The following is a 26,073-nucleotide window of genomic DNA, read 5'->3' as shown; positions in this document are numbered from 1 at the left end:
ATAGACCACTACTCACAGTCAGTCCTACTAGTTCCAGACCACTACTCACAGTCAGTCCTACTAGTTCCAGACCACTACTCACAGTCAGTCCTACTAGTTCCAGACCACTACTCACAGTCATTCCTACTAGTTATAGACCACTACTCACAGTCAGTCCTACTAGTTCCAGACCACTAGTCACAGTCAGTCCTACTAGTTATAGGCCACTACTCACAGTCAGTCCTACTAGTTATAGGCCACTACTCACAGTCAGTCCTACTAGTTATAGACCACTACTCACAGTCAGTCCTACTAGTTCCAGACCACTACTCACAGTCAGTCCTACTAGTTATAGACCACTACTCACAGTCAGTCCTACTAGTTCCAGACCACTACTCACAGTCAGTCCTACTAGTTCCAGACCACTACTCACAGTCAGTCCTATTAGTTCCAGACCACTACTCACAGTCAGTCCTACTAGTTATAGACCACTACTCACAGTCAGTCCTACTAGTTCCAGACCACTACTCACAGTCAGTCCTACTAGTTCCAGACCACTACTCACAGTCAGTCCTACTAGTTCCAGACCACTACTCACAGTCATTCCTACTAGTTATAGACCACTACTCACAGTCAGTCCTACTAGTTCCAGACCACTACTCACAGTCAGTCCTACTAGTTCCAGACCACTACTCACAGTCAGTCCTACTAGTTCCAGACCACTACTCACAGTCAGTCCTACTAGTTCCAGACCACTACTCACAGTCAGTCCTACTAGTTCCACACCACTACTCACAGTCAGTCCTACTAGTTCCAGACCACTACTCACAGTCAGTCCTACTAGTTATAGACCACTACTCACAGTCAGTCCTACTAGTTCCAGACCACTACTCACAGTCAGTCCTACTAGTTCCAGACCACTACTCACAGTCAGTCCTACTAGTTCCAGACCACTACTCACAGTCAGTCCTACTAGTTATAGACCACTACTCACAGTCAGTCCTACTAGTTCCAGACCACTACTCACAGTCAGTCCTACTAGTTCCAGACCACTACTCACAGTCAGTCCTACTAGTTCCAGACCACTACTCACAGTCAGTCCTACTAGTTATAGACCACTACTCACAGTCAGTCCTACTAGTTCCAGACCACTAGTCACAGTCAGTCCTACTAGTTCCAGACCACTAGTCACAGTCAGTCCTACTAGTTCCAGACCACTACTCACAGTCAGTCCTACTAGTTCCAGACCACTACTCACAGTCAGTCCTACTAGTTCCAGACCACTACTCACAGTCAGTCCTACTAGTTCCAGACCACTACTCACAGTCAGTCTTACCACAGTGTGTTGCTGTGCTCATTGCACAATAAGTGAGTCAAGGACGGGTTGATACTATGATACTAATAACAAGTCAAATTCATTACGACTTTATGTGTCCTTTTGGGCAATTAGTTTGGAAATACATATGAATATTTTCCACCAATGGAATATTTAGAAGAATTTAAAAAATGACACTGAACTAGCAGAGGTCAAACCTGATCAGGACTGCTGTTCAAAGTCACCAGATGTTAGATCATTCTGACGGTCTCCTCTCTCTCCCTTGTCCATTCCAACCAGGTCAAACAAAGACATACTACTCCATCCTCCACACAGGCCTCAGTCTGGCCAAGCGGCTGGTGTCAGAGAGGCCTCACAGCAGCCATCCTCCACACGGGCCTCAGTCTGGCCAAGCGGCTGGTGTCAGAGAGGCCTCACAGCAGCCATCCTCCACACGGGCCTCAGTCTGGCCAAGCGGCTGGTGTCAGAGAGGCCTCACAGCAGCCATCCTCCACACGGGCCTCAGTCTGGCCAAGCGGCTGGTGTCAGAGAGGCCTCACAGCAGCCATCCTCCACACGGGCCTCAGTCTGGCCAAGCGGCTGGTGTCAGAGAGGCCTCACAGCAGCCATCCTCCACACGGGCCTCAGTCTGGCCAAGCGGCTGGTGTCAGAGAGGCCCCACAGCAGCCATCCTCCACACAGGCCTCAGTCTGGCCAAGCGGCTGGTGTCAGTGTGTGTGTGTGTGTGTGTGTGTGTGTGTGTGTGTGTGTGTGTGTGTGTGTGTGTGTGTGTGTGTGTGTGTGTGTGTGTGTGTGTGTGTGTGTGTGTGTGTGTGTGTGTGTGTGTGTGTGTGTGTGTGTGTGTGTGTGTACCTGTGTGTGTACCTGTGTGTGTACCTGTGTGTGTACCTGTATGTGTACCTGTATGTGTACCTGTGTGTCGGGAACAACGTCAAAGAGAGTACTATGGCTGAATCCTGCACCACAGAAACACTTCCCTGTTGAAAACATCCAGCCCTGTTACTGAAATACACAGTCCAACTCTGGGAGAGTTTAAAATATAGCCCACACAGTGAATCATAATATTTGCCATTTAGCAGAAGCTTTTATTCAAAAAGCAACTTACAGTCATGCATGCATACATTTCACATACGGGTGGTCCCGGGAATCAAACACATTATTCTAGCTTTGCAAGCACTACACTCTACCAACTGAGCTTCAGAGGACCAGGATCAATCCACCTGAGTGTGATGACTAGTGTCAGTGTTTCATCTGACACCAGACACACAACCAAACTAGACCAATAAAACTGGATGTAGCTATGTGAACAGCAATTAATGCTCCTGTCCCAAAGTTACACACAAGGGGTTTTGGATTCGGCTTCAGTTTACCATGAGAAGACCCTGTCCGATTCGGCTTCGGTTTACCATGAGAAGACCCTGTCCGATTCGGCTTCGGTTTACCATGAGAAGACCCTGTCCGATTCGGCTTCGGTTTACCATGAGAAGACCCTGTCCGATTCGGCTTCAGTTTACCACGAGAAGACCCTGTCCGATTCGGCTTCAGTTTACCATGAGAAGACCCTGTCCGATTCGGCTTTAGTTTACCATGAGAAGACCCTGTCCGATTCGGCTTCAGTTTACCACGAGAAGACCCTGTCCGATTCGGCTTCAGTTTACCATGAGAAGACCCTGTCCGATTCAGCTTTAGTTTACCATGAGAAGACCCTGTCCGATTCGGCTTCAGTGTACCACGAGAAGACCCTGTCCGATTCGGCTTCGGTTTACCATGAGAAGACCCTGTCCGTCCCTCAGTCTGCACAAATGCACATCGCTCAGACAATAACCCATTGGCCTTTTCTCAATTAGATTTGCTCAACTCCTGCGTCATCTCTCCTGCGTCCTCTCTGGCCTCCTTTTGAAAAAGGTCAAAGGTAATCGAGGACATGCGGTGAGGAGAGGGAAAGTGGACGAAAATGCGCTTGTATGAAATGAAACTCTCTCCAAACACGCATCATCAGGAAAATGACGTTTACAGAGTGGAATCCCAAAATAAATGTAGAAAGAGATCAGAAAAAATATGTTGCTAGTTGTGCAAGACATTTTTTATATAGAAGGATAAGTAGCATATCGTTTTGAAATGTCTGCATGCTGTTCTCCTTTGAGAAAACAATAGCTGATTCTAAGAGGATGTGGCATATTTCACAAATCTCCTGTGAAGGACTCTGGTAGGTTGCACTTGTGCTTCTTCACCAAAAGGAGATTATCGAGGAGGGGCGGACCATCTTTCGTTTGCCTACTAACGAGTTAACACACTCCTCGACCACTTATTGGTTTCCGGGTCATGGAGGAGAGAGGACGGAGGAGAGAGGACAGAGGATGGACTTATACCCAAACAAGAAAACACAAATTTTCTCCCCAATCAAGGTGATTCATAGCTCCATTTCCTGTCTGTCCTTTGAACTCAGAGTGCCATAGCCTGAGGGTGGCATAAGAGGCCTGAGGGTGGCATAAGAGGCCTGAGGGTGGCATAAGAGGCCTGAGGGTGGCATAAGAGGCCTGAGGGTGGCATAAGAGTGAGTTTTTAGGGAGTTTTTCCTAGCCACTGTGCTTCTACACCTGCATTGCTTGCTGTTTGGGGTTTTAGGCTGGGTTTCTGTACAGCAGTTTGAGACAACAGCTGATGTAAGAAGGGCTATATAAATTAATTTGATTTGATAAGAGGGGGTTTTGGGGGAGGGGTTGTGGGCGGATTGGGATGGTGCAGGTACTGACGAAGGCTGTGTTCACACAGGCACCCCATTTATTATCTATTTCCCACTAATTGGTCTTTTGAACAATCACATCAGATCTTTTTCAGAGCTGATCTGATTGGGTCAAAAAGAAAAAGAAATATTAGAATTGGGCTGCCTGTCTAAACACAGCCTAAGTTATACAAATGCCTTCTTGCACCGATTTGGCTGCAAAGCACTCCAGTCCCAAAAGCTACAGCCCTGCATATCATCCGTGGTTCTTGGTAACAGTGATGTGGATACACACCTGCACACATGCTGTCAAGACATGAAAAGGCTCACTTGCACGACAGGCCTTTTTCGTTAATTGACTACCCTTACTCGAATCCACACACACACACACACACACACACACACACACACACACACACACACACAGCTGTGTGGAAGAGACTGCCAGTGAACCTCAGGCGTCTTGGTGGAAGAGCAGTATTCTCACGCTAGGGCGATGCTAACCGTACTACTCATTACCATACCTGTTCCATTGATCACATCCAGGGGATCCCAGATTACAGACGAATGGATGAAAGTTCAGGGGAGTTCTCTCTCTCTCATTCGACTTCGTGTTTCTGACCTGTGGTTATTGGGAAAACTCAAAGTCAGTTGCCATTGCATTTTTCCACAGTCACACACACACAAAATAATGGAGGTTTAATAACACAAAGATGTTCTTTTTTAAATCAGGCTACATAATCAAACCACGCACACACACACACACACACACACACACACACACACACACACACACACACACACACACACACACACACACACACACACACACACACACACACACACACACACACACACACACACTTAACTGTTGTGTATTCTCTGGCCTGAATACCAAGTGGTATGTCAGTGGAGACCACATCTAGTTGCAACATTGACACATAGGACAGACACAACACACACGAAACGCAATGGACTTTCCATGACTGTGTCAGAGACTATGTGTTAATAGACTTCCCACAACCAGCCTTACCATCCTATTTCTGAGCATCTAAAGCTGGATGGCTCCTGAGTGGCAAAGCGGTCTAAGGCACTGCATCTCAGTGCTAGAAACGTCACTACAGACCCTGGTTTGATTCCAGGCTGAATCACAACCAGCCGTGATTAGGAGTCCCATAGGGCGGTGCACAATTGTCCCAGCGTCATCCGGGTTTGGCCGGTGGGTAGGCTGTAATTGTAAATAAGAATTTGTTCTTAACTGACTTCCCTGATTAAATAAAAAAAACAAAAGGGTGGGATCTGGACAGCCCAGCTCCACCTGTGGAAGATACTAAGGATATGTTCCCAGAAGACCCACCAATGAGCAGTAGATAATGGCTGCTTCCCACCCTATTCACTTGTTTTGACCAGGGTGCAATTTCAGGACAAAGCCTGTGTTTCAGTACAGATTGCATGCGGCCTACACACAAAACATATTCACTATGGTTTTGCTGCCCTCTGCTGGTAGGTATACATGTTAGCCATTCAAAATGCCTAAGTAAATCAAACAACAGAGCAGACAGTGTCGTGTATCCCAAATTGAACCCTATTCCCTACATTTGGGGTTCTCAAAGTGGGGTACTGCTAGGGGTCCGCGGCCAGACCCCAAAATGTTGTTTTTAAACATAAAATATTTGTTTAATGAATATTACTAACAACGACAAATTGAAATGAACTTTGTCAGGTGAGTCGTGGGATAAGTTTAAAGGGTGTAATACAATACAATGTAATATTATTAATTTCTGTTTGTAACCCTCGACAACATGATTGGCTCACAGGGATATTGGTATCCACGGTACTGCACCAATTATATATATATATTTCTTTTTACATAAATGCTTTAAAACTGCAACATTTTCTCTCTGCCTCATGACAAAATGTGTAGAATCGTAGGATATTAGCTTTATATTTTTTGATGCAACAATAAAATAACATCTCTGCCACGTGACAAAATGTGTAGAATTGCAGGATATTGGCTTTTTAAACTGCTACGTTTTCTCTCCGATGCCAAGACGTGGGTTCTAAAATGTTCCTTCCCAAGGCCAAAGACTTGGTTCGTACATCCATCCACTGATGAAGTCATAGTAAAACTCATTCTATGATATTTTCATCTAACTCGAATTGTGTTCTGATTATGAGGGGGGTCCCTGATGAATTTGGTATCACAAAAGGGGTCCCCGGACCCAGTAAGTTTGAGAACCTCTGCCCTACATCAGGGCCATCACTAGGGTCTCAGAACATTCGGGGCTCAATCCTGAAGTCCAGGGGCTGTGGGGTTCTGTGGGTCCGAGAATAAAAGGGCCATCTCCAAAATAATTTCCTGCAACTATGTCATTTTACATGCCTGGAGACATTACAATAATATTTGTGTGTGTGTGTGTGTGTGTGTGTGTGTGTGTGTGTGTGTGTGTGTGTGTGTGTGTGTGTGTGTGTGTGTGTGTGTGTGTGTGTGTGTGTGTGTGTGAAGAAGAATATCTGCATTGCTTTCAACTGCTAATGATCATGAGCATTCCTCAATTTAGCTAACATTTCCCAGCCAAAATTTTATATTTTGAAAATCCTAAAACACCAAATTAGGCCTACCTCATTATAAATAACTGTCAATCGTGAATGATAATTACTTCATGTTTTCACAGGTGAAACGTTGATGATACATGCACGCCAACCATTTGACCCCAATCAGTTTCATGACAATATGCATGTCGATCTTCTTGAATGATGTAAGGGTGGCTAACCGGTCGAGCTAATCAAAGTTTAGAGTAGATGGTGTAAAACAAAGCATGAGCAAATATACACTGCTCAAAAAAATTAAGGGAACACTAAAATAACACATCCTAGATCTGAATGAATGAAATATTCTTATTAAATACTTTTTTCTTTACATAGTTGAATGTGCTGACAACAAAATCACACAAAAATTATCAATGGAAATCAAATTTATCAACCCATGGAGGTCTGGATTTGGAGTCACACTCAAATTAAAGTGGAAGACCACACTACAGGCTGATCCAACTTGTAATGTCCTTAAAACAAGTCAAAATGAGGCTCAGTAGTGTGTGTGGCCTCCACGTGCCTGTATGACCTCCCTACAACGCCTGGGCATGCTCCTGATGAGGTGGCGGATGGTCTCCTGAGGGATCTCCTCCCAGACCTGGACTAAAGCATCCGCCAACTCCTGGACAGTCTGTGGTGCAACATGGCGTTGGTGGATGGAGCGAGACATGATGTCCCAGATGTGCTCAATTGGATTCAGGTCTGGGGAACAGGCGGGCCAGTCCATAGCATCAATGCCTTCCTCTTGCAGGAACTGCTGACACACTCCAGCCACATGAGGTCTAGCATTGTCTTGCATTAGGAGGAACCCAGGGCCAACCGCACCAGCATATGGTCTCACAAGGGGTCGGAGGATCTCATCTCAGTACCTAATGGCAGTCAGGCTACCTCTGGCGAGCACATGGAGGGCTGTGCAGCCCCCCAAAGAAATGCCACCCCACACCATGACTGACCCACCGCCAAACCGGTCATGCTGGAGGATGTTGCAGGAAGCAGAACGTTCTCCACGGCGACTCCAGACTCTGTCACGTCTGTCACATGTGCTCAGTGTGAACCTGCTTTCATCTGTGAAGAGCACAGGGCGCCAGTGGCGAATTTGCCAATCTTGGTGTTCTCTGGCAAATGCCAAAAGTCCTGCACGGTGTTGGGCTGTAAGCACAACCCCCACCTGTCGACGTCGGGCCTTCATACCACCCTCATGGAGTCTGTTTCTGACTGTTTGAGCAGACACATGCACATTTGTGGCCTGCTGGAGGTCCTTTTGCAGGGCTCTGGCAGTGCTCCTCCTGCTCCTCCTTGCACAAAGGCGGAGGTAGCGGTCCTGCTGCTGGGTTGTTGCCCTCCTACGGCCTCCTCCATGTCTCCTGATGTACTGGCCTGTCTCCTGGTAGCGCCTGCATGCTCTGGACACTACGCTGACAGACACAGCAAACCTTTTTGCCACAGTTCGCATTGATGTGCCATCCTGGATGAACTGCACTACCTGAGCCACTTGTGTGGGTTGTAGACTCCGTCTCATGCTACCACTAGAGTGAGAGCACCGCCAGCATTCAAAAGTGACCAAAACATCAGCCAGGAAGCATAGGAACTGAGAAATGGTCTGTGGTCACCAACTGCAGAATCACTCCTGTTTTGGGGGGTGTCTTGCTAATTGCCTATAATTTCCACCTTTTGTCTATTCCATTTGCCCAACAGCATGTGAAATTTATTGTCAATCAGTGTTGCTTCCTAAGTGGACAGTTTGATTTCACAGAAGTGTGATTGACTTGGAGTTACATTGTGTTGTTTAAGTGTTCCCTTTCTTTTTTTGAGCAGTGTAGTTATTTGCCAAAGTCAAGCTAGCGAAGTTACCCTTCTGATTACCTGAACCTGACCTGCTTTTGTTTGTCCTCCATCTCCCTCGCGGACGCATCCTCCGTCGGGATCATCCTGAGTTTTCGTGTCAAACGTGAATACAGAATAAAGGCTACTAATATGGAAAATATATTTTGCAAAAGCTATTAAAAAAAACAACAATGACACCCAGAATGATCATTGGCTGGGGCGGGACAATCAACAAGAGATCGCTCCCCTATTCGTCTTTCTTCACATTGGTCATGGATAGCGGCCATCTTAGTTGTGGCAGAAAATCTTGCAATAATATACCACAAGGTGTCGCTAACATTTGTGGAGCAATGAACCTAACTTATGACCAACATGCATGACTGAAGTTAAGCAGGCTCTTACAGAGTACTGATTTAACTACACCACATCATTTTATCTAATACCTTCCCATAAAGTAAAACTACAAATCAGAGGGGGTTGATGTTCCTGTGTGTAATTTATTTATTTAATATTTTATTTATTTAACTAGGCAAGTCAGTATTAAGAACACATTTATATTTTACAACAGCCTACCCGGGCCAAAACTTCCCCTAACCCAGACGACGCTTGGCCAATTCTGCACCGCCCTATGGGACTCCCAATTACTGCCAGTTGTGATACAGCCCGGGATCGAACCAGGGTCTGTAGTGACACTTCTAGCACTGAGATGCAATGCCTTAGACCACTCAGGGGCCTTACTCTTTGACACCAAACATCTAAGTAAAATTATATTTAGCCAAAGATTCCAAAAAGTTTAGTAGTGTAGAATGCACCTCGTGCAGTACATCCAAAATAACTAAAAAACACACATGTCATTTTGAAATGTTATAATTGTATTTGCACAAAAACATAAACACATGACCTTGATGTTCTATATTTACAACCATCAATATTATACGGGCAACATGTTTGTATAATACAAGTCAGAAACAACATTTCATTGTATTGTATAAAGTCTAGGGATAATATGCAAAAACAACAAAACAGATAAGGGATTTGCTTTGAGTCAGTATAGCTACAGTGGAAAAACTTACTTATCTACAAATTATGCTATTTCTCTCTTGAAATGGTATCAAAATGGGAAAACTCGTCAAAGGTAAGCAATGTCCCAAAAGTTTTCTATTAAGTGTTAGTTGTAAGTAAAACTCCAGATATACAACGGCATTCAGAATAATGCAAACATATGTTCAAATCTTAAGAGTAGACGTCCTTCTTTATGATTCCTCTTCTTTAGTCATTGCCTGTCAGAGAAAACACACAAAACAAAAAAACAACATTAGATTTAACATCCTGATCCAATAACCTCAAACAATTCTGGTCCATTTCCTGGAAGGACTTTCTACGTTGCATGCCAATTCTCCACCCTTCTCCTGAAGTGTGTCAGGGCGCTTTCAAGAGCACCCTTCGGAAATGAAATTCTGAGACTAGGCATTAGAGAAGTTACCTGTTTAAGAAACTGCCGTCCGAAATAGTTAGTAGCCATGTTCTTCAAGCTCGTCCTACTGCCCACTTTACAGCGAACATAGCCATACAGGTTAGCCCCCTGTAGCACCACGCCCATGATCACCACGGCCTGGGTGGAGGAGAAGAAGACGTTGACAACAGGGACTTACACACCACTTTTCACACTGATCAACGTCATTATGAGAGAGTATGGCGCTGGCGATACCAAGCTCGTGGGGTACAATTCCCGTAGTGATCCTGGGGTACAATTCCCGTAGTGATCCCGTAGACAAAAAAATATATCATGCACTCAATGTACTGTAAGCCACTTTAGGTAGAAGTATTTATATTAAAACTAACCAGCCACTTAATCTTGAAGGAGAAGAGGGTGCTGAAGACAAAGAAGACCCAGATGACAGGACACACTACTAGACCCAGCCAGAAGATCCTCGACTCGGAGTCTGACACGAGCTGCTTTGAATTCCCCTGAAGAAGATAGGCATTTCACAGATGTGAGAATAACCTACTAGCTTGTTGACCAAGTAAGAATTTGACAATATAAAGTTTTGGATCAATTCTATAATTGAGGGTTATAATGCTTTGAATCAAATCAAACTTTGTCACATGCGCCGAATACAACAAGTGTAGACTTTACCGTGAAATGCTTACTTTCAAGCACTTAACCAACAGTGCAGTTCAAGAAGAGCAAAGAAAATATTTACGAAAAAGACTAAAATAAAAAGTGCATCTAAAAGAATGTAAACCCCAGGATTGTATACAGTAGGTGGAGTCAGATATTACCAACTAATAGGCTTTGATATGGGGTAAATTAATTTGAAATCAATCACTTTTGAAAGGTACCCCTTTTGATTTGAACAAAACCTTCCATACATATTTGCCCATTATAGAAGTGCTCAGAAAGTTACTTTTTGGACCTGAATGCCAAAAGATTCAGGAGATTAAAGGTGCTTAGTTGTCCCATTTTGCACACCATGATACATCCATGTCTTCATCACTGGAAAAGATAAACAGTTGAGATTGATATCATGTAAAAGCTTACAAACAGGGTTGTCAAACTATTTAATCATTTATGGATATTTTTTTATTTTTTTAAATAAATAAGTTTACCATTCTTTCATATTCGAATATATTGTATCTTAGATCATATTATACATAATCGAAGGCAGGGATGTGGCAACTGGTACGGCCCCACTTTTGTAGGCCCGTAAATAAAACCTTTTTCTTGGAACTCAATCGGGGTCTCAACTTACTGTTGAGAGTAAGAATAGTAGAATACACAAGATGCAATTGAGATTTTTGGTTGTTCATCAGCAGTTTCTCTCTTGCCATGTCAGTCACTGACAGTCACTCAATTAGACCTTGTCAGCTGACATTTTTGAGATTGGTAAATTAGTCTAGCCAGCTGTCTATACTTGTAGTAATCATGGTCGAATTGCCAACCAGGCGGCCCCCATTGATTTTGTTAGTCACACTCACTCAGATATATTAAAAAATTGCAAACATTTCTTCCCACACTACATGAAATTAGTTACAAAATTGCAAAGTATTCTATCCACCCTGTGGCAAAATGTGTAGAAGTTCAGCAGACTTGTTTTAAAACTGCAGCATTTTCTCTATGCCCCATGTCAAAATGTGTAGAAGTTCAGCAGACTTGTTTTAAAACTGCATCATTTTCTCTACGGCCCATGTCAAAATGTGTAGAAGTTCAGCAGACTTGTTTTAAAACTGCATCATTTTCTCTACGCCTCATGTCAAAATGTGTAGAAGTTCAGAAGACTTGTTTTAAAACTGCATCATTTTCTCTACGCCCCATGTCAAAATGTGTAGAAGTTCAGCAGACTTGTTTTAAAACTGCATCATTTTCTCTACGGCCCATGTCAAAATGTGTAGAAGTTCAGCAGACTTGTTTTAAAACTGCATCATTTTCTCTACGGCCCATGTCAAAATGTGTAGAAGTTCAGCAGACTTGTTTTAAAACTGCATCATTTTCTCTACGCCTCATGTCAAAATGTGTAGAAGTTCAGAAGACTTGTTTTAAAACTGCATCATTTTCTCTACGCCCCATGTCAAAATGTGTAGAAGTTCAGCAGACTTGTTTTAAAACTGCATCATTTTCTCTACGTCCCATGTCAAAATGTGTAGAAGTTCAGCAGACTTGTTTTAAAACTGCATCATTTTCTCTACGCCCCATGTCAAAATGTGTAGAAGTTCAGCAGACTTGTTTTAAAACTGCATCATTTTCTCTACACCCCATGTCAAAATGTGTAGAATTGCAGGAAATTAACTCGGAACGTTTTTTTTTCTTTCTTTTCTCTCCACTGTCAAGGGGGAGATTCAAGAGCATGTGTGGGTATGGGTATGCCTCTGCAGACTAATGAGGCCCCCACCCCGATGAAAGTTCCCCATCCCTGATCTAAGGTTTTTGTGTTGTGCCTGCCATCGGGTTGAGACACAACATGCTATTGAATGCAGTGTGGTGTCATGTTTTGGTTGATAAATGTACAAAAATGGGAATAAAATTGAAAATGTCAACTTTCAAGTAGTACCACAAAGATGGTTGGAGGTCCACACATCAGAGAATGTTGACTTCAGTGGGAATATCTTATTTTATACTCTCAATACTCCATAGGAAACTTATTGAAATCATAGAACTACAGATAATAGAATAGACATGACCATTTAAGTTCACATTCGACAGTGGATGGACTGGCGGTGATCTTTGTGGTAGTAATTAGAGGTTAACATTTCTATTCAATTTCATTGGCGTAGCAGCTAAATTGCAGTTGTCTGGAGGGATAGGTCCATTCTACAAATTCTATATCTATGATTGAAATGACACCCACTTTGTACTCATGAGCATGTTGTTTCTCAACAGATGGCAGGCATCATACAAAAACCTTGGATTATGTGAAATAGGGTCTAAATTACAACATATGTAAATCTGAAAAAAAATATTCACACATTTTTAGATCATTGATGTTAAAGGATTAAAAATTATATTATTTTTTATTTAAAAACTTTTTTTTTCAAGAAATAAAATATAGTTTGATAAAAATGTTGTATGTTTTTACATGATATCAAACTCAACCATGTATCCTTTCCAGTGATGAAGACATGAATGTATCATGGTATGTTGGGTTATGCAGAATGGGTCAACTGAGCACCTTTAATCTCCTGAATGTTTTGGTATTTAGGTCCAAAAGTCACTCATTTTCTAACCACTTCTACAATGGGCCAAACATGTACGGAAAGTGTTGTTTAAATCAAAATGGATGCTGTCAAAAAAAGTGATTGAATTCAAATGGATTTACCCTATGACATAAAAATCCAGAGTCGATACAGGTTCTATGGAACTAGGTTTGACCCTAAAGACGAAGGTATTTCAGTAGAGGGTAGTAGTTCATTGGGTAGTTAGTTACTGCCTTCCCAGAAGGACTGGGATGTGTGTGATCTACCTTTCTGGACTCAAACACCCAGTGGCTTTTTCCATCGTCATCCACCTGGTTCCACCACCTCAGGCCCACCATCAACCGGCCTGTGATATTCTGAAATATAGTATTTGGTGTTAATACATAATTAGGCTACTTACTTAAAGCAAAAGAAAAAGAGGTTTGACAATATTTACACTTGTTCTATTGCTGTTCTATTCATATGATATTGCTGTTCTATTGATATTCTATTGATATTCTATTGCTGTTCAATCAATATTCTATTGATGTTCTACTGATATTCTATCGCTATTCTATCGCTATTCTATTGATGTTCTATTGATGTTCTATCGATATTCTATCGCTATTCTATTGATGTTCTATTGCTGTTCTATTGCTGTTCTGATATTCTATATATATTCTACTTATATTCTATTGATTTATATTGCTGTTACTGATCTATTAGTACTATATTATTATTAACTGTTCTACTACTGTTTAGGGTCTACCTTAACGGTCCAGAAGTCAGCTGACAGGAAGAGGATGATGGTGACCATACAGGCAATGAAGCTACTGCTGAGGAGCTCACAGAGCAGGTACACCAGGATGGCACTCATTCTGAAGAATAGGTGGAAGAAGGAGGCCACTGGATGCCTAGAAAACATGGAAAGACCATGAACTTGTCATGCGTTTCACAGCCAATACAGTAGGTTGAATTGATCTGTCGCTTTTATTCAGGGCTGAGAGCCATTGCATTATACCGTCTTGTGGCTGAACCAACTTACTTGATTTTAGTCTTCTTTGACTTTCCTCTGCCTGTATCCTCCTCTGCATCAAACAGGGAGACGTCATCATCGTTGTCATCCTAGAAACATATGAAAGAAAACATTCATCACTCCATACATGTGATGTGAAAATGCTATAAGCTGCATACTTCATCCATTGCATACTAAAACAGTGATCCCCGTTAAAAAAAGCTAACGTTAGCTAGCTAGACAGCCAATACCCGGATTGTCACATGTCCAGTGTGTGATAGGTATCAACTTCACTAACCTCACTAGCTAGATATTGATTAGTTAGTGTTCATGATTTGTTAGTTGGCTATTGTCATAAAATAACCAGTTTGTTAAATAGGCCTAACATGTAAACAAATCCTAGCTAACCGATAATGTTAGCATGCAAGCTAGCTTCTCTGAATGAGAGGTATATTTTCTCCATACGTCCCAGGACGATGCAATATTACGATGTGATTTCTTAATAACATGTTTACCATACCAAATAACCAAACGTGATCAAATCATTAAATGATATGATGAAAGAAAGCGACAATTGACGACTTACCAGTCTCATCATTGTGAAAACTGCAGACGGGGCGACACTTCCGGGTTACGCACTAGGTCAAAGTGTATGACACTGACAATCAAGAGTCAATTAAGGTTATTTCCACGTTCAAAACAACTGGGAACTTGGAAATCTCTAACTTCCGACTTCAGTACGTTCAAGACAAAAAATAAAAAGAGCTCCGAGTGAATAATCGTTTATCGGTCAAGCAACTTGGAATTCCTAATCGGGAACTGGGGCTTCTTTCATTATTTTTTTTCTAATTGTACAAACATATACGTAAGTGGAATTATACATTCAAAATGCATATTTAGCAAAGAACATAAGCAAATACACAGGTTAAGAAGAAAAAAACGAAGAAATAAAAGTTATAGGTATTTTACTCTATACTGCACATTCAATAATACATATGGAATGTAATAGTGGTATATAGATGTTAGTTGGTGGTATGTAATAGTGGTATATAGATGTTAGTTGGTGGTATGTAATAGTGGTATATAGATGTTAGTTGGTGGTATATAGTAGTGGTATATAGATGGAGGGTTAGTTGGTGGTATGTAATAGTGGTATATAGATGTTAGTTGGTGGTATGTAATAGTGGTATATAGATGTTAGTTGGTGGTATATAGTAGTGGTATATAGATGGAGGGTTAGTTGGTGGTATGTAATAGTGGTATATAGATGTTAGTTGGTGGTATGTAATAGAGGTATATAGATGTTAGTTGGTGGTATGTAGTAGTGGTATATAGATGTTAGTTGGTGGTATGTAATAGTGGTATATAGATGGAGGGTTAGTTGGTGGTATGTAATAGTGGTATATAGATGTTAGTGGTGGTATATAGTAGTGGTATATAGATGGAGGGTTAGTTGGTGGTATGTAATAGTGGTATATAGATGTTAGTTGGTGGTATGTAGTAGTGGTATATAGAGGTTTGTTGGTGGAGCTTTTTTTAAATTTTCCCCTTTCCTATTTTATTTTTGTATCACAAAATGTAACTGTGATCGACCACACACTACCGCACAGTAGGTGGCGGCATGCAACCAAAGATGAAGAAGAAGTAACAAAAAAGCTACTAATAAAACATATTTCTCCTCTGGTGTGTGGAAGTAACATCTGCTGTAAAAGTTAATCCGTTGAGTGCACAGGAGGTTGCTGAGTGGAGAACGGAACATATAATAATGACCGGAACGGAGCAAAAGGAATGGCATCAAACACATGGAACCATATGTTTGATTTACAGTATTTGATACCATTCCACTAATTCCCCTCCAGTCATTCCCACAAGCCCGTCCTCCCCTATGTTTTAGTGTCTCAGTCTATTGAGACGGACCCTCTCTCCAACTTCTTCCACTCCTGCCTCCAACCCGGTCCCAGATCTCTTTGTGATATCATGCCAACTCGATTGCTGTCATCGTGAAGCCAGACATTCCATGTTTGGAATGAGAATGCTTGAGAAGAAGTTGGCATAATAGGCTAAACAGACTCACCCTCCTTCCACCTTTCTCAATTCTCTTAACCTGCTCCGTTGGTTCTCCTAGCCTGTTGCGTTAGTTCTCCTAGCCTGCTGCGTTGGTTCTCCTAACTTGCTGCGTTAGTTCTCCTAGTCTGCTGCGTTAGTTATCCTAACCTGCTGCGTTAGTTCTCCTAACCTGCTGGGTTAGTTCTCCTAACATGCTGCGTAGTTCTCCTAACCTGCTGGGTTAGTTCTCCTAACTTGCTGGGTTAGTTCTCCTAACCTGCTGGGTTATTTCTCCTAACCTGCTGGGTTAGTTCTCCTAGCCTGCTGCGTTAGTTCTCCAAACCTGCTGCGTTGGTTCTCCTAGCCTGCTGCGTTAGTTCTCCTAGCCTGCTGCGTTCGTTTTCCTAACCTGCTGCGTTACTTCTCCTAACCTGCTGCGTTAGTTCTCCTAGCCTGCTGCGTTCATTCTCCTAGCCTGCTGCGTTAGTTCTCCTAGCCTGCTGCGTTCGTTTTCCTAACCTGCTGCGTTACTTCTCCTAGCCTGCTGCGTTAGTTCTCCTAGCCTGCTGCGTTCATTCTCCTAACCTGCTGGGTTAGTTCTCCTTTCCTGCTGCGTTAGTTCTCCTAACCTGCTGCGTTAGTTCTCCTAGCCTGTTGTGTTGGTTTTCCTAACTTGCCTGGTTAGTTTTCCTTGCCTGCTGCGTTAGTTCTCCTAACCTGCTGGGTTAGTTCTCCTAACCTACTGCGTTGGTTCTCCTAACTTGCTGGGTTAGTTTTCCTTGCCTGCTGGGTTGGTTCTCCTAGCCTGCTGCGTTCATTCTCCTAACCTGCTGCGTTAGTTCTCCAAACCTGCTGCGTTGGTTCTCCTAGCCTGCTGCGTTAGTTCTCCTAGCCTGCTGCGTTTGTTTTCCTAACCTGCTGCGTTAGTTCTCCTAACCTGCTGTGTTGGTTCTCCTAGCCTGCTGCGTTAGTTCTCCTAGCCTGCTGCGTTGGTTCTCTTAACTTGCTGGGTTAGTTCTCCTAACTTGCTGGGTTAGTTCTCCTAACCTGCTGCGTTGGTTCTCCTAACCTGCTGCGTTAGTTCTCCTAACCTGCTGCGTTAGTTCTCCTAACCTGCTGGGTTAGTTCTCCTAAGCTGCTGCGTTAGTTCTCCTAACCTGCTGCGTTAGTTCTCCTAACCTGCTGGGTTAGTTCTCCTAACCTGCTGCGTTAGTTATCCTAACCTGCTGCGTTAGTTCTCCTAACCTGCTGGGTTAGTTCTCCTAACCTGCTGAGTTAGTTCTCCTAACCTGCTGAGTTAGTTCTTCTAACTTGCTGTGTTAGTTCTCCTAACTTGCTGCGTTAGTTCTCCTAACCTGCTGCGTTAGTTCTCCTAACCTGCTGCGTTTGGTCTCCTAACCTGCTGGGTTAGTTCTCCTAACCTGCTGCGTTAGTTCTCCTAACCTGCTGGGTTAGTTCTCCTAACCTGCTGCGTTAGTTCTCCTAACCTGCCACGTTAGTTCTCCTAACCTGCTGGGTCAGTTCTCCTAACCTGCTGCGTTAGTTCTTCTAACCTGCTGGGTTGGTTCTCCTAACCTGCTGGGTTGGTTCTCCTAACCTGCTGCGTTAGTTCTCCTAACCTGCTGCGTTAGTTCTCCTAACCTGCTGGGTTAGTTCTCCTAACTTGCTGGGTTAGTTCTCCTAACCTGCTGCGTTAGTTCTCCTAACCTGCTGGGTTAGTTCTCCTAACCTGCTGGGTTAGTTCTCCTTTCCTGCTGCGTTAGTTCTCCTAACCTGCTGCGTTAGTTCTCCTAACCTGCTGCGTTACTTCTCCTAACCTGCTGGATTAGTTCTCCTAACCTGCTGCGTTAGTTCTCCTAACCTGCTGCATTACTTCTCCTAACCTGCTGCGTTACTTCTCCTAACCTGCTGGATTAGTTCTCCTAACTTGCTGGGTTAGTTCTCCTAACCTGCTGGGTTAGTTCTCCTAACTTGCTGGGTTAGTTCTCCTAACCTGCTGGGTCAATTCTCCTAACCTGCTGGGTTAGTTCTCCTAACCTGCTGCGTTAGTTCTCCTAACTTGCTGTGTTAGTTCTCCTAACCTGCTGGGTTAGTTCTCCTAACTTGCTGGGTTAGTTCTCCTAACCTACTGCGTTAGTTCTCCTAACCTGCTGCGTTAGTTCTCCTAACCTGCTGGGTTAGTTCTCCTAACCTGCTGGGTTAGTTCTCCTAACCTGCTGCGTTAGTTTTCCTAACCTGCTGCGTTAGTTCTCCTAACCTGCTGCCTTAGTTCTCCTAACCTGCTCTGTTAGTTCTCCTAACCTGCTGCGTTAGTTCTCCTAACCTGCTGGGTCAGTTCTCCTAACTTGCTGGGTTAGTTCTCCTAACCTGCTGTGTTAGTTCTCCTAACCTGCTGAGTTAGTTCTCCTAACCTGCTGGGTTAGTTCTCCTAACCTGCTGCGTTAGTTCTCCTAACCTGCTGCGTTAGTTCTCCTAACCTGCTGCGTTAGTTCTCCTAACCTGCTGCGTTAGTTCTCCTAACCTGCTGCGTTAGTTCTCCTAACCTGCTATGTAAAGTCACTTCTGTCTGTAGCTGTACTCCATACAGATCTCCATCAGTGTGGACACTCGGGATAACCAGGGACAGAACGCCCTCCACAAGGCTGCTGTGTCTAGATGGAGAATTAACTCAGCAGATTAGGATAATTAACTCAGCAGATTAGGATAATTAACGTAGCAGGTTAGGAGAATTAACGCAGCAGGTTAGGAGAACTAACCCAGCAGGTTAGGAGAACTAACCCAGTAGGTTAGGAGAACTAACCCAGCAGGTTAGGAGAACTAACCCAGCAGATTAGGATAATTAACGTAGCAGGTTAGGAGAATTAACGCAGCAGGTTAGGAGAACTAACCCAGCAGGTTAGGACAACTAACCCAGTAGGTTAGGAGAACTAACCCAGCAGGTTAGGAGAACTAACCCAGCAGATTAGGAGAACTAACCCAGCAGGTTAGGAGAACTAACGCAGCAGGTTAGGAGAACTAACCCAGCAGATTAGGAGAACTAACCCAGCAGGTTAGGAGAACTAACCCAGCAGGTTAGGAGAACTAACCCAGCAGGTTAGGAGAACTAACCCAGCAGGTTAGGAGAACTAACGCAGCAGGTTAGGAGAACTAACCCAGCAGGTTAGGAGAACTAACCCAGCAGGTTAGGAGAACTAACTCAGCAGGTTAGGAGAACTAACCCAGCAGGTTAGGAGAACTAACCCAGCAGGTTAGGAGAACTAACCCAGCAGGTTAGGAGAACTAACGCAGCAGGTTAGGAGAACTAACGCAGCAGGTTAGGAGAACTAACCCAGCAGGTTAGGAGAACTAACCCAGCAGGTTAGGAGAACTAACGCAGCAGGTTAGGAGAACTAACCCAGCAGGTTAGGAGAACTAACCCAGCAGGTTAGGAGAACTAACGCAGCAGGTTAGGAGAACTAACCCAGCAGGTTAGGAGAACTAACCCAGTAGGTTAGGAGAACTAACCCAGCAGGTTAGGAGAACTAACCCAGCAGGTTAGGAGAACTAACGCAGCAGGTTAGGAGAACTAACCCAGCAGGTTAGGAGAACTAACGCAGCAGGTTAGGAGAACTAACGCAGCAGGTTAGGAGAACTAACCCAGCAGGTTAGGAGAACTAACGCAGCAGGTTAGGAGAACTAACGCAGCAGGTTAGGAGAACTAACGCAGCAGGTTAGGAGAACTAACGCAGCAGATTAGGAGAATTAAAGTAGCAGGTTAGGAGAATTAACGTAGTAGGTTAGGAGAATTAACGTAGCAGGTTAGGAGAATTAAAGTAGCAGGTTAGGAGAATTAACGTAGCAGATTAGGAGAATTAAAGTAGCAGGTTAGGAGAATTAACGTAGCAGGTTAGGAGAATTAAAGTAGCAGGTTAAGAGAATTAACGTAGCAGATTAGGATAATTAAAGTAGCAGGTTAGGAGAATTAACGTAGCAGGTTAGGAGAATTAAAGTAGCAGGTTAGGAGAATTAACGTAGCAGGTTAGGAGAATTAAAGTAGCAGGTTAGGAGAATTAACGTAGCAGATTAGGATAATTAAAGTAGCAGGTTAGGAGAATTAACGTAGCAGGTTAGGAGAATTAAAGTAGCAGATTAGGAGAATTAACGTAGCAGATTAGGATAATTAAAGTAGCAGGTTAGGAGAATTAACGTAGCAGGTTAGGAGAATTAAAGTAGCATGTTAGGAGAATTAACGTAGCAGGTTAGGAGAATTAAAGTAGCAGGTTAGGAGAATTAAAGTAGCAGATTAGGAGAATTAACGTAGCAGGTTAGGATAATTAAAGTAGCAGATTAGGAGAATTAACGTAGCAGGTTAGGAGAATTAACGTAGCAGATTAGGAGAATTAAAGTAGCAGGTTAAGAGAATTAACGTAGCAGGTTAGGATAATTAAAGTAGCAGATTAGGAGAATTAAAGTAGCAGATTAGGATAATTAAAGTAGCAGATTAGGAGAATTAACGCAGCAGGTTAGGAGAACTAACCCAGCAGGTTAGGAGAACTAACCCAGCAGGTTAGGAGAACTAACCCAGCAGATTAGGATAATTAACGTAGCAGGTTAGGAGAATTAACGCAGCAGGTTAGGAGAACTAACCCAGCAGGTTAGGAGAACTAACCCAGTAGGTTAGGAGAACTAACCCAGCAGGTTAGGAGAACTAACCCAGCAGATTAGGAGAACTAACCCAGCAGGTTAGGAGAACTAACGCAGCAGGTTAGGAGAACTAACCCAGCAGATTAGGAGAACTAACCCAGCAGGTTAGGAGAACTAACCCAGCAGGTTAGGAGAACTAACCCAGCAGGTTAGGAGAACTAACCCAGCAGGTTAGGAGAACTAACCCAGCAGGTTAGGAGAACTAACGCAGCAGGTTAGGAGAACTAACCCAGCAGGTTAGGAGAACTAACCCAGCAGGTTAGGAGAACTAACTCAGCAGGTTAGGAGAACTAACTCAGCAGGTTAGGAGAACTAACTCAGCAGGTTAGGAGAACTAACCCAGCAGGTTAGGAGAACTAACCCAGCAGGTTAGGAGAACTAACCCAGCAGGTTAGGAGAACTAACCCAGCAGGTTAGGAGAACTAACGCAGCAGGTTAGGAGAACTAACGCAGCAGGTTAGGAGAACTAACGCAGCAGGTTAGGAGAACTAACCCAGCAGGTTAGGAGAACTAACCCAGCAGGTTAGGAGAACTAACGCAGCAGGTTAGGAGAACTAACCCAGCAGGTTAGGAGAACTAACCCAGCAGGTTAGGAGAACTAACGCAGCAGGTTAGGAGAACTAACCCAGCAGGTTAGGAGAACTAACCCAGTAGGTTAGGAGAACTAACCCAGCAGGTTAGGAGAACTAACCCAGCAGGTTAGGAGAACTAACGCAGCAGGTTAGGAGAACTAACCCAGCAGGTTAGGAGAACTAACGCAGCAGGTTAGGAGAACTAACGCAGCAGGTTAGGAGAACTAACCCAGCAGGTTAGGAGAACTAACGCAGCAGGTTAGGAGAACTAACGCAGCAGGTTAGGAGAACTAACGCAGCAGGTTAGGAGAACTAACGCAGCAGATTAGGAGAATTAAAGTAGCAGGTTAGGAGAATTAACGTAGTAGGTTAGGAGAATTAACGTAGCAGGTTAGGAGAATTAAAGTAGCAGGTTAGGAGAATTAACGTAGCAGATTAGGAGAATTAAAGTAGCAGGTTAGGAGAATTAACGTAGCAGGTTAGGAGAATTAAAGTAGCAGGTTAAGAGAATTAACGTAGCAGATTAGGATAATTAAAGTAGCAGGTTAGGAGAATTAACGTAGCAGGTTAGGAGAATTAAAGTAGCAGGTTAGGAGAATTAACGTAGCAGGTTAGGAGAATTAAAGTAGCAGGTTAGGAGAATTAACGTAGCAGATTAGGATAATTAAAGTAGCAGGTTAGGAGAATTAACGTAGCAGGTTAGGAGAATTAAAGTAGCAGATTAGGAGAATTAACGTAGCAGATTAGGATAATTAAAGTAGCAGGTTAGGAGAATTAACGTAGCAGGTTAGGAGAATTAAAGTAGCAGGTTAGGAGAATTAACGTAGCAGGTTAGGAGAATTAAAGTAGCAGGTTAGGAGAATTAAAGTAGCAGATTAGGAGAATTAACGTAGCAGGTTAGGATAATTAAAGTAGCAGATTAGGAGAATTAACGTAGCAGGTTAGGAGAATTAACGTAGCAGATTAGGAGAATTAAAGTAGCAGGTTAAGAGAATTAACGTAGCAGGTTAGGATAATTAAAGTAGCAGATTAGGAGAATTAAAGTAGCAGGTTAGGATAATTAAAGTAGCAGGTTAGGAGAATTAACGTAGCAGGTTAGGAGAATTAAAGTAGCAGATTAGGAGAATTAACGTAGCAGATTAGGATAATTAAAGTAGCAGGTTAGGAGAATTAACGTAGCAGGTTAGGAGAATTAAAGTAGCAGGTTAGGAGAATTAACGTAGCAGGTTAGGAGAATTAAAGTAGCAGGTTAGGAGAATTAAAGTAGCAGATTAGGAGAATTAACGTAGCAGATTAGGAGAATTAAAGTAGCAGGTTAGGAGAATTAACGTAGCAGGTTAGGAGAATTAAAGTAGCAGGTTAAGAGAATTAACGTAGTAGGTTAGGATAATTAAAGTAGCAAGTTAGGAGAATTAACGTAGCAGGTTAGGATAATTAAAGTAGCAAGTTATGATCATTAACATAGCAGGTTAGGAGAATTAAAGTAGCAGGTTAGGAGAATTTATTTAGCAGGTTAGGAGAATTAGGTTAAGGTTTGGAAAAAAGCTTAGCTAAAATAATGTACTCTATCTAGCCTCGAACATAGAAGCCATGAGTTCCGAGAAACCATCAATATTACCTCTCCAGAAACTGTGATTGCGTGCTCAAGCTAATCTCCGCTGCCTGTGAAGCTTCTGTTGGAGAGAAGGGTATCTTCAACCTAGGTTAACGCATATGTCAGGTGGCCACGTCATGCCTGAAGAACCCCACAGTCTAGATTTCTTCTCTCCTGGGTGCCAAATGTAGGAAATTTCTCTGGTCTTTCTTACCTTATTATTTTGCTATAAATTATTATTCTGAATGAATGAATATGATTTTAAAAGCAGGATTGACATTGTAATATCCCTGCTGCTGTATATAGATAAGAAACTACTTTCGCATGTAATGCAACATCCTGGCTATTCACTGTTCTATTGTAGATATTAGGATCCATAAAGAATAGTGGGGGAGGGAACAAACTTGTATTCATTTTGTAATTCTAATTGTAATAACCCATTAGGAACCTGTCAAACTAGTGTACACTGATCCAGAGTTCCTCTTTATTGACCTTTATGTGAATGGAAGCAATCAGTCACTGTGAAAATGAAGACACACCTTTTAGTGGAGCAAGTTCGAGAGCTTCAAGATCCTTGGTGTCCACATCAAGAGTGTGCATAGCTGTCATCAAGGCAAAGGGTGTTTACTTTGAAGAATCTCAAATATAAAATAAATTTTGATTTGTTTAGCACTTTTTTGGTTACTACATGATTCCATATGTGTTGTTTCACAGTTTTGATGTCTAAACTATTTTTCTACAATGTAGAAAATAGTAAAAATCAAGAAAAACCTTGGAATGAGTAGGTGTCCAAACTTTTGACTGGTACTGTACATACACTGAAACCACAGCGCGCACACACACACACGCACGCACGCACGCACGCACGCACACACACACACACACACACACACACACACACACACACACACACACAATCACTTTCACACTCACCACATACACTACTGCTACTGTCTATTATCTATCATGTTGCCAAGTCACTTTACCCTTACCTATACATTGCCAACAGAAAGTATTCAGACCCCTTCCACACGGCGAAGCTAAAGAACATTAACAACCCCTAAGCTCCATATTTTCCACTTGCTGCCCCACCACCCCAGAAAGCACTGAGCTAGACCGAAACACCTGCCTTTTGGAGCTGCCTTACTCAAGAAAGCAAAAAAAGAGACCATGTTTGTATGAGGCTTTATTAACTTAATGATTTTGTTTTATATATATATATTGTTTGCAAACTGATATGTGACTCGTTTTAATCCTGAAATAACATGCAAAACATGTTAATTTTTTTTTTTTTTTAGCTAAACAGGTGGGGATCTGCTCCACCTGCCGTGAGTGAAGGGTCGCCACTGATATCATATCAGCTTGCATGTTTCTACTTTGCATTCTGAAAGTGTTCAAACACCTTGACTTTTTCCACATTTGGTTACGTTACAGCCTTATTCTAAAGTTGATTCAAATGTTTTTTTCTCTCATCAGTCCAGACAAAATACCCCATAATGACAAAGCAAAAACTGAAATATCAAATGTACATATGTATTCAGACCCTTTACTCAGTACTTTGTTGAAGCACCTTTGGCAGTGATTACAGCCTTGAGTCTTTTGGAAATGAAGCTACAAGCTTGGCACACCTGTATTTGGGGAGTTTCTCGCATTCTTTTCTGCAGATTCTCAAGCTAAGTCAGCTTGGATGGGGAGCGTTGCTGCACAGCTATTTTCAGGTCTCCAGAGATGTTTGATCAAGTTTAAATTCAGTCTCTGGTTGGGCCACTCAAGGACATTCAGAGTTGTCCCGAAGCCACTCCTGCGTTATCTTGGCTGTGTGCTTAGGGTTGTTGTACTGTTGGAAGTTGAACCTTCGCCCCAGTCTGAGGTCCTGATGGCTCTGGAGAAGGTTTTCATCAAGGATCTCTCTTTACTTTGCTCCGTTCATCTTTGCCTCGATCCTGACTAGTTTCCCAGTCCCTGCCACTGAAAAACAACCCCACAGCATGATGCTACCACCACCATGCTTCACCGTAGGGATGGTGCCAGGTTTCCTCCAGATGTGACGCTTGGCATTCAGGCCAAAGAGTTCAATCTTGGATTCATCGGACCAGAGAATCTGGTTTCTCAAGGTTTGAGAGTCTTTAGGTGCCTTTTGACAAACTCCAAGCAGGCTGTCATGTGCCTTTTATGAGGAGTGGCTTCTGTCTCACGACTCTACCATAAAGGCCTGATTGGTGGAGGGCTGCAGAGATGGTTGTTCTTCTGGAAGGTTCTCTCATCTCCACAGGGGCACTCTAGAGCTCTGTCAGAGTGACCATCAGGTTATTGGTCACTTCCCTGACCAAGGCCCTTCTCCCTTGATTGCTCAGTTTGGCCGGACATTTCCTTCGACCTCATGGCTTGGTTTTTGCTCTGACATGCACTGACAACTGTGGAACCTTATATAGACAGTTGTGTACCTTTCCAAATCATGTCCAATCAATTTAATTTACCACAGGTGGACTCCAAGTTGTTGAAATGTCTCAAGGATGATCAATGGAAACAGGATGCACCTGAGCTTAATTTCTCCCATAGCAAAGCGTCTCATAGCAAAGGGTCTGAATAGTTATGTAAATAAGGTATTTATGTTTTTTTATTTTGAATATATTTGCGAACATTTCTAAAAACTTGTTTTCGCTTTGTCATTATGGAGTATTGTGTGTAGATTGATGATATATATATGTTTTCAATAAGGCTGTAGCATAACAAAATGTGCAAAATCTCAGATGGTCTGAATACTTTCCTAAGGCACAATACAAAACTTCCTCAATTACCTCCTACCCCTGCACATCAAAACGGTACTGGTACACCCTGAATATAGCCATGCTATTTTTTACCCGTTATTATTGTTCATTATTCACTGTGTATTTATTCCTTGTGTCACTATTTAAATGTTGTATGTATTTGTTTAACTCTCCATTGTTGGAAAAGGACCTGTAAATCAGCATGTCACTGTTAGTCTGCAGAGCATGTGACAAATAAAATGTTACGACTTATATGACAAATACCAAGCAG

The 26,073-nt window shown here is 42.8% G+C and overlaps 1 protein-coding gene across 1 annotated transcript; it reads right to left on the bottom strand.

Annotated features, from left to right (window-relative positions):
* Window positions 1–9,304: 9,304 nt before the first annotated feature.
* Window positions 9,305–14,831, bottom strand: LOC129828620 (Golgi apparatus membrane protein TVP23 homolog B-like). The gene is made up of 7 exons (XM_055889705.1): window positions 14,726–14,831; window positions 14,170–14,249; window positions 13,894–14,038; window positions 13,412–13,501; window positions 10,296–10,421; window positions 9,937–10,065; window positions 9,305–9,733 (listed from the first exon to the last, which is right to left on the bottom strand). The coding sequence occupies exons 1-7, from the start codon at window positions 14,735–14,737 to the stop codon at window positions 9,707–9,709; spliced, it is 609 nt and encodes a 202-aa protein (XP_055745680.1). The 5' UTR covers window positions 14,738–14,831; the 3' UTR covers window positions 9,305–9,706.
* Window positions 14,832–26,073: the final 11,242 nt, after the last annotated feature.

This window comes from Salvelinus fontinalis, chromosome 30 (assembly GCF_029448725.1).
Source record: "Salvelinus fontinalis isolate EN_2023a chromosome 30, ASM2944872v1, whole genome shotgun sequence".
Classification (NCBI taxonomy): Eukaryota; Metazoa; Chordata; class Actinopteri; order Salmoniformes; family Salmonidae; genus Salvelinus; species Salvelinus fontinalis.
The sequence above is the reverse complement of the archived record's forward strand: the minus strand, read 5'-3'. Positions and strand labels throughout refer to the sequence as shown.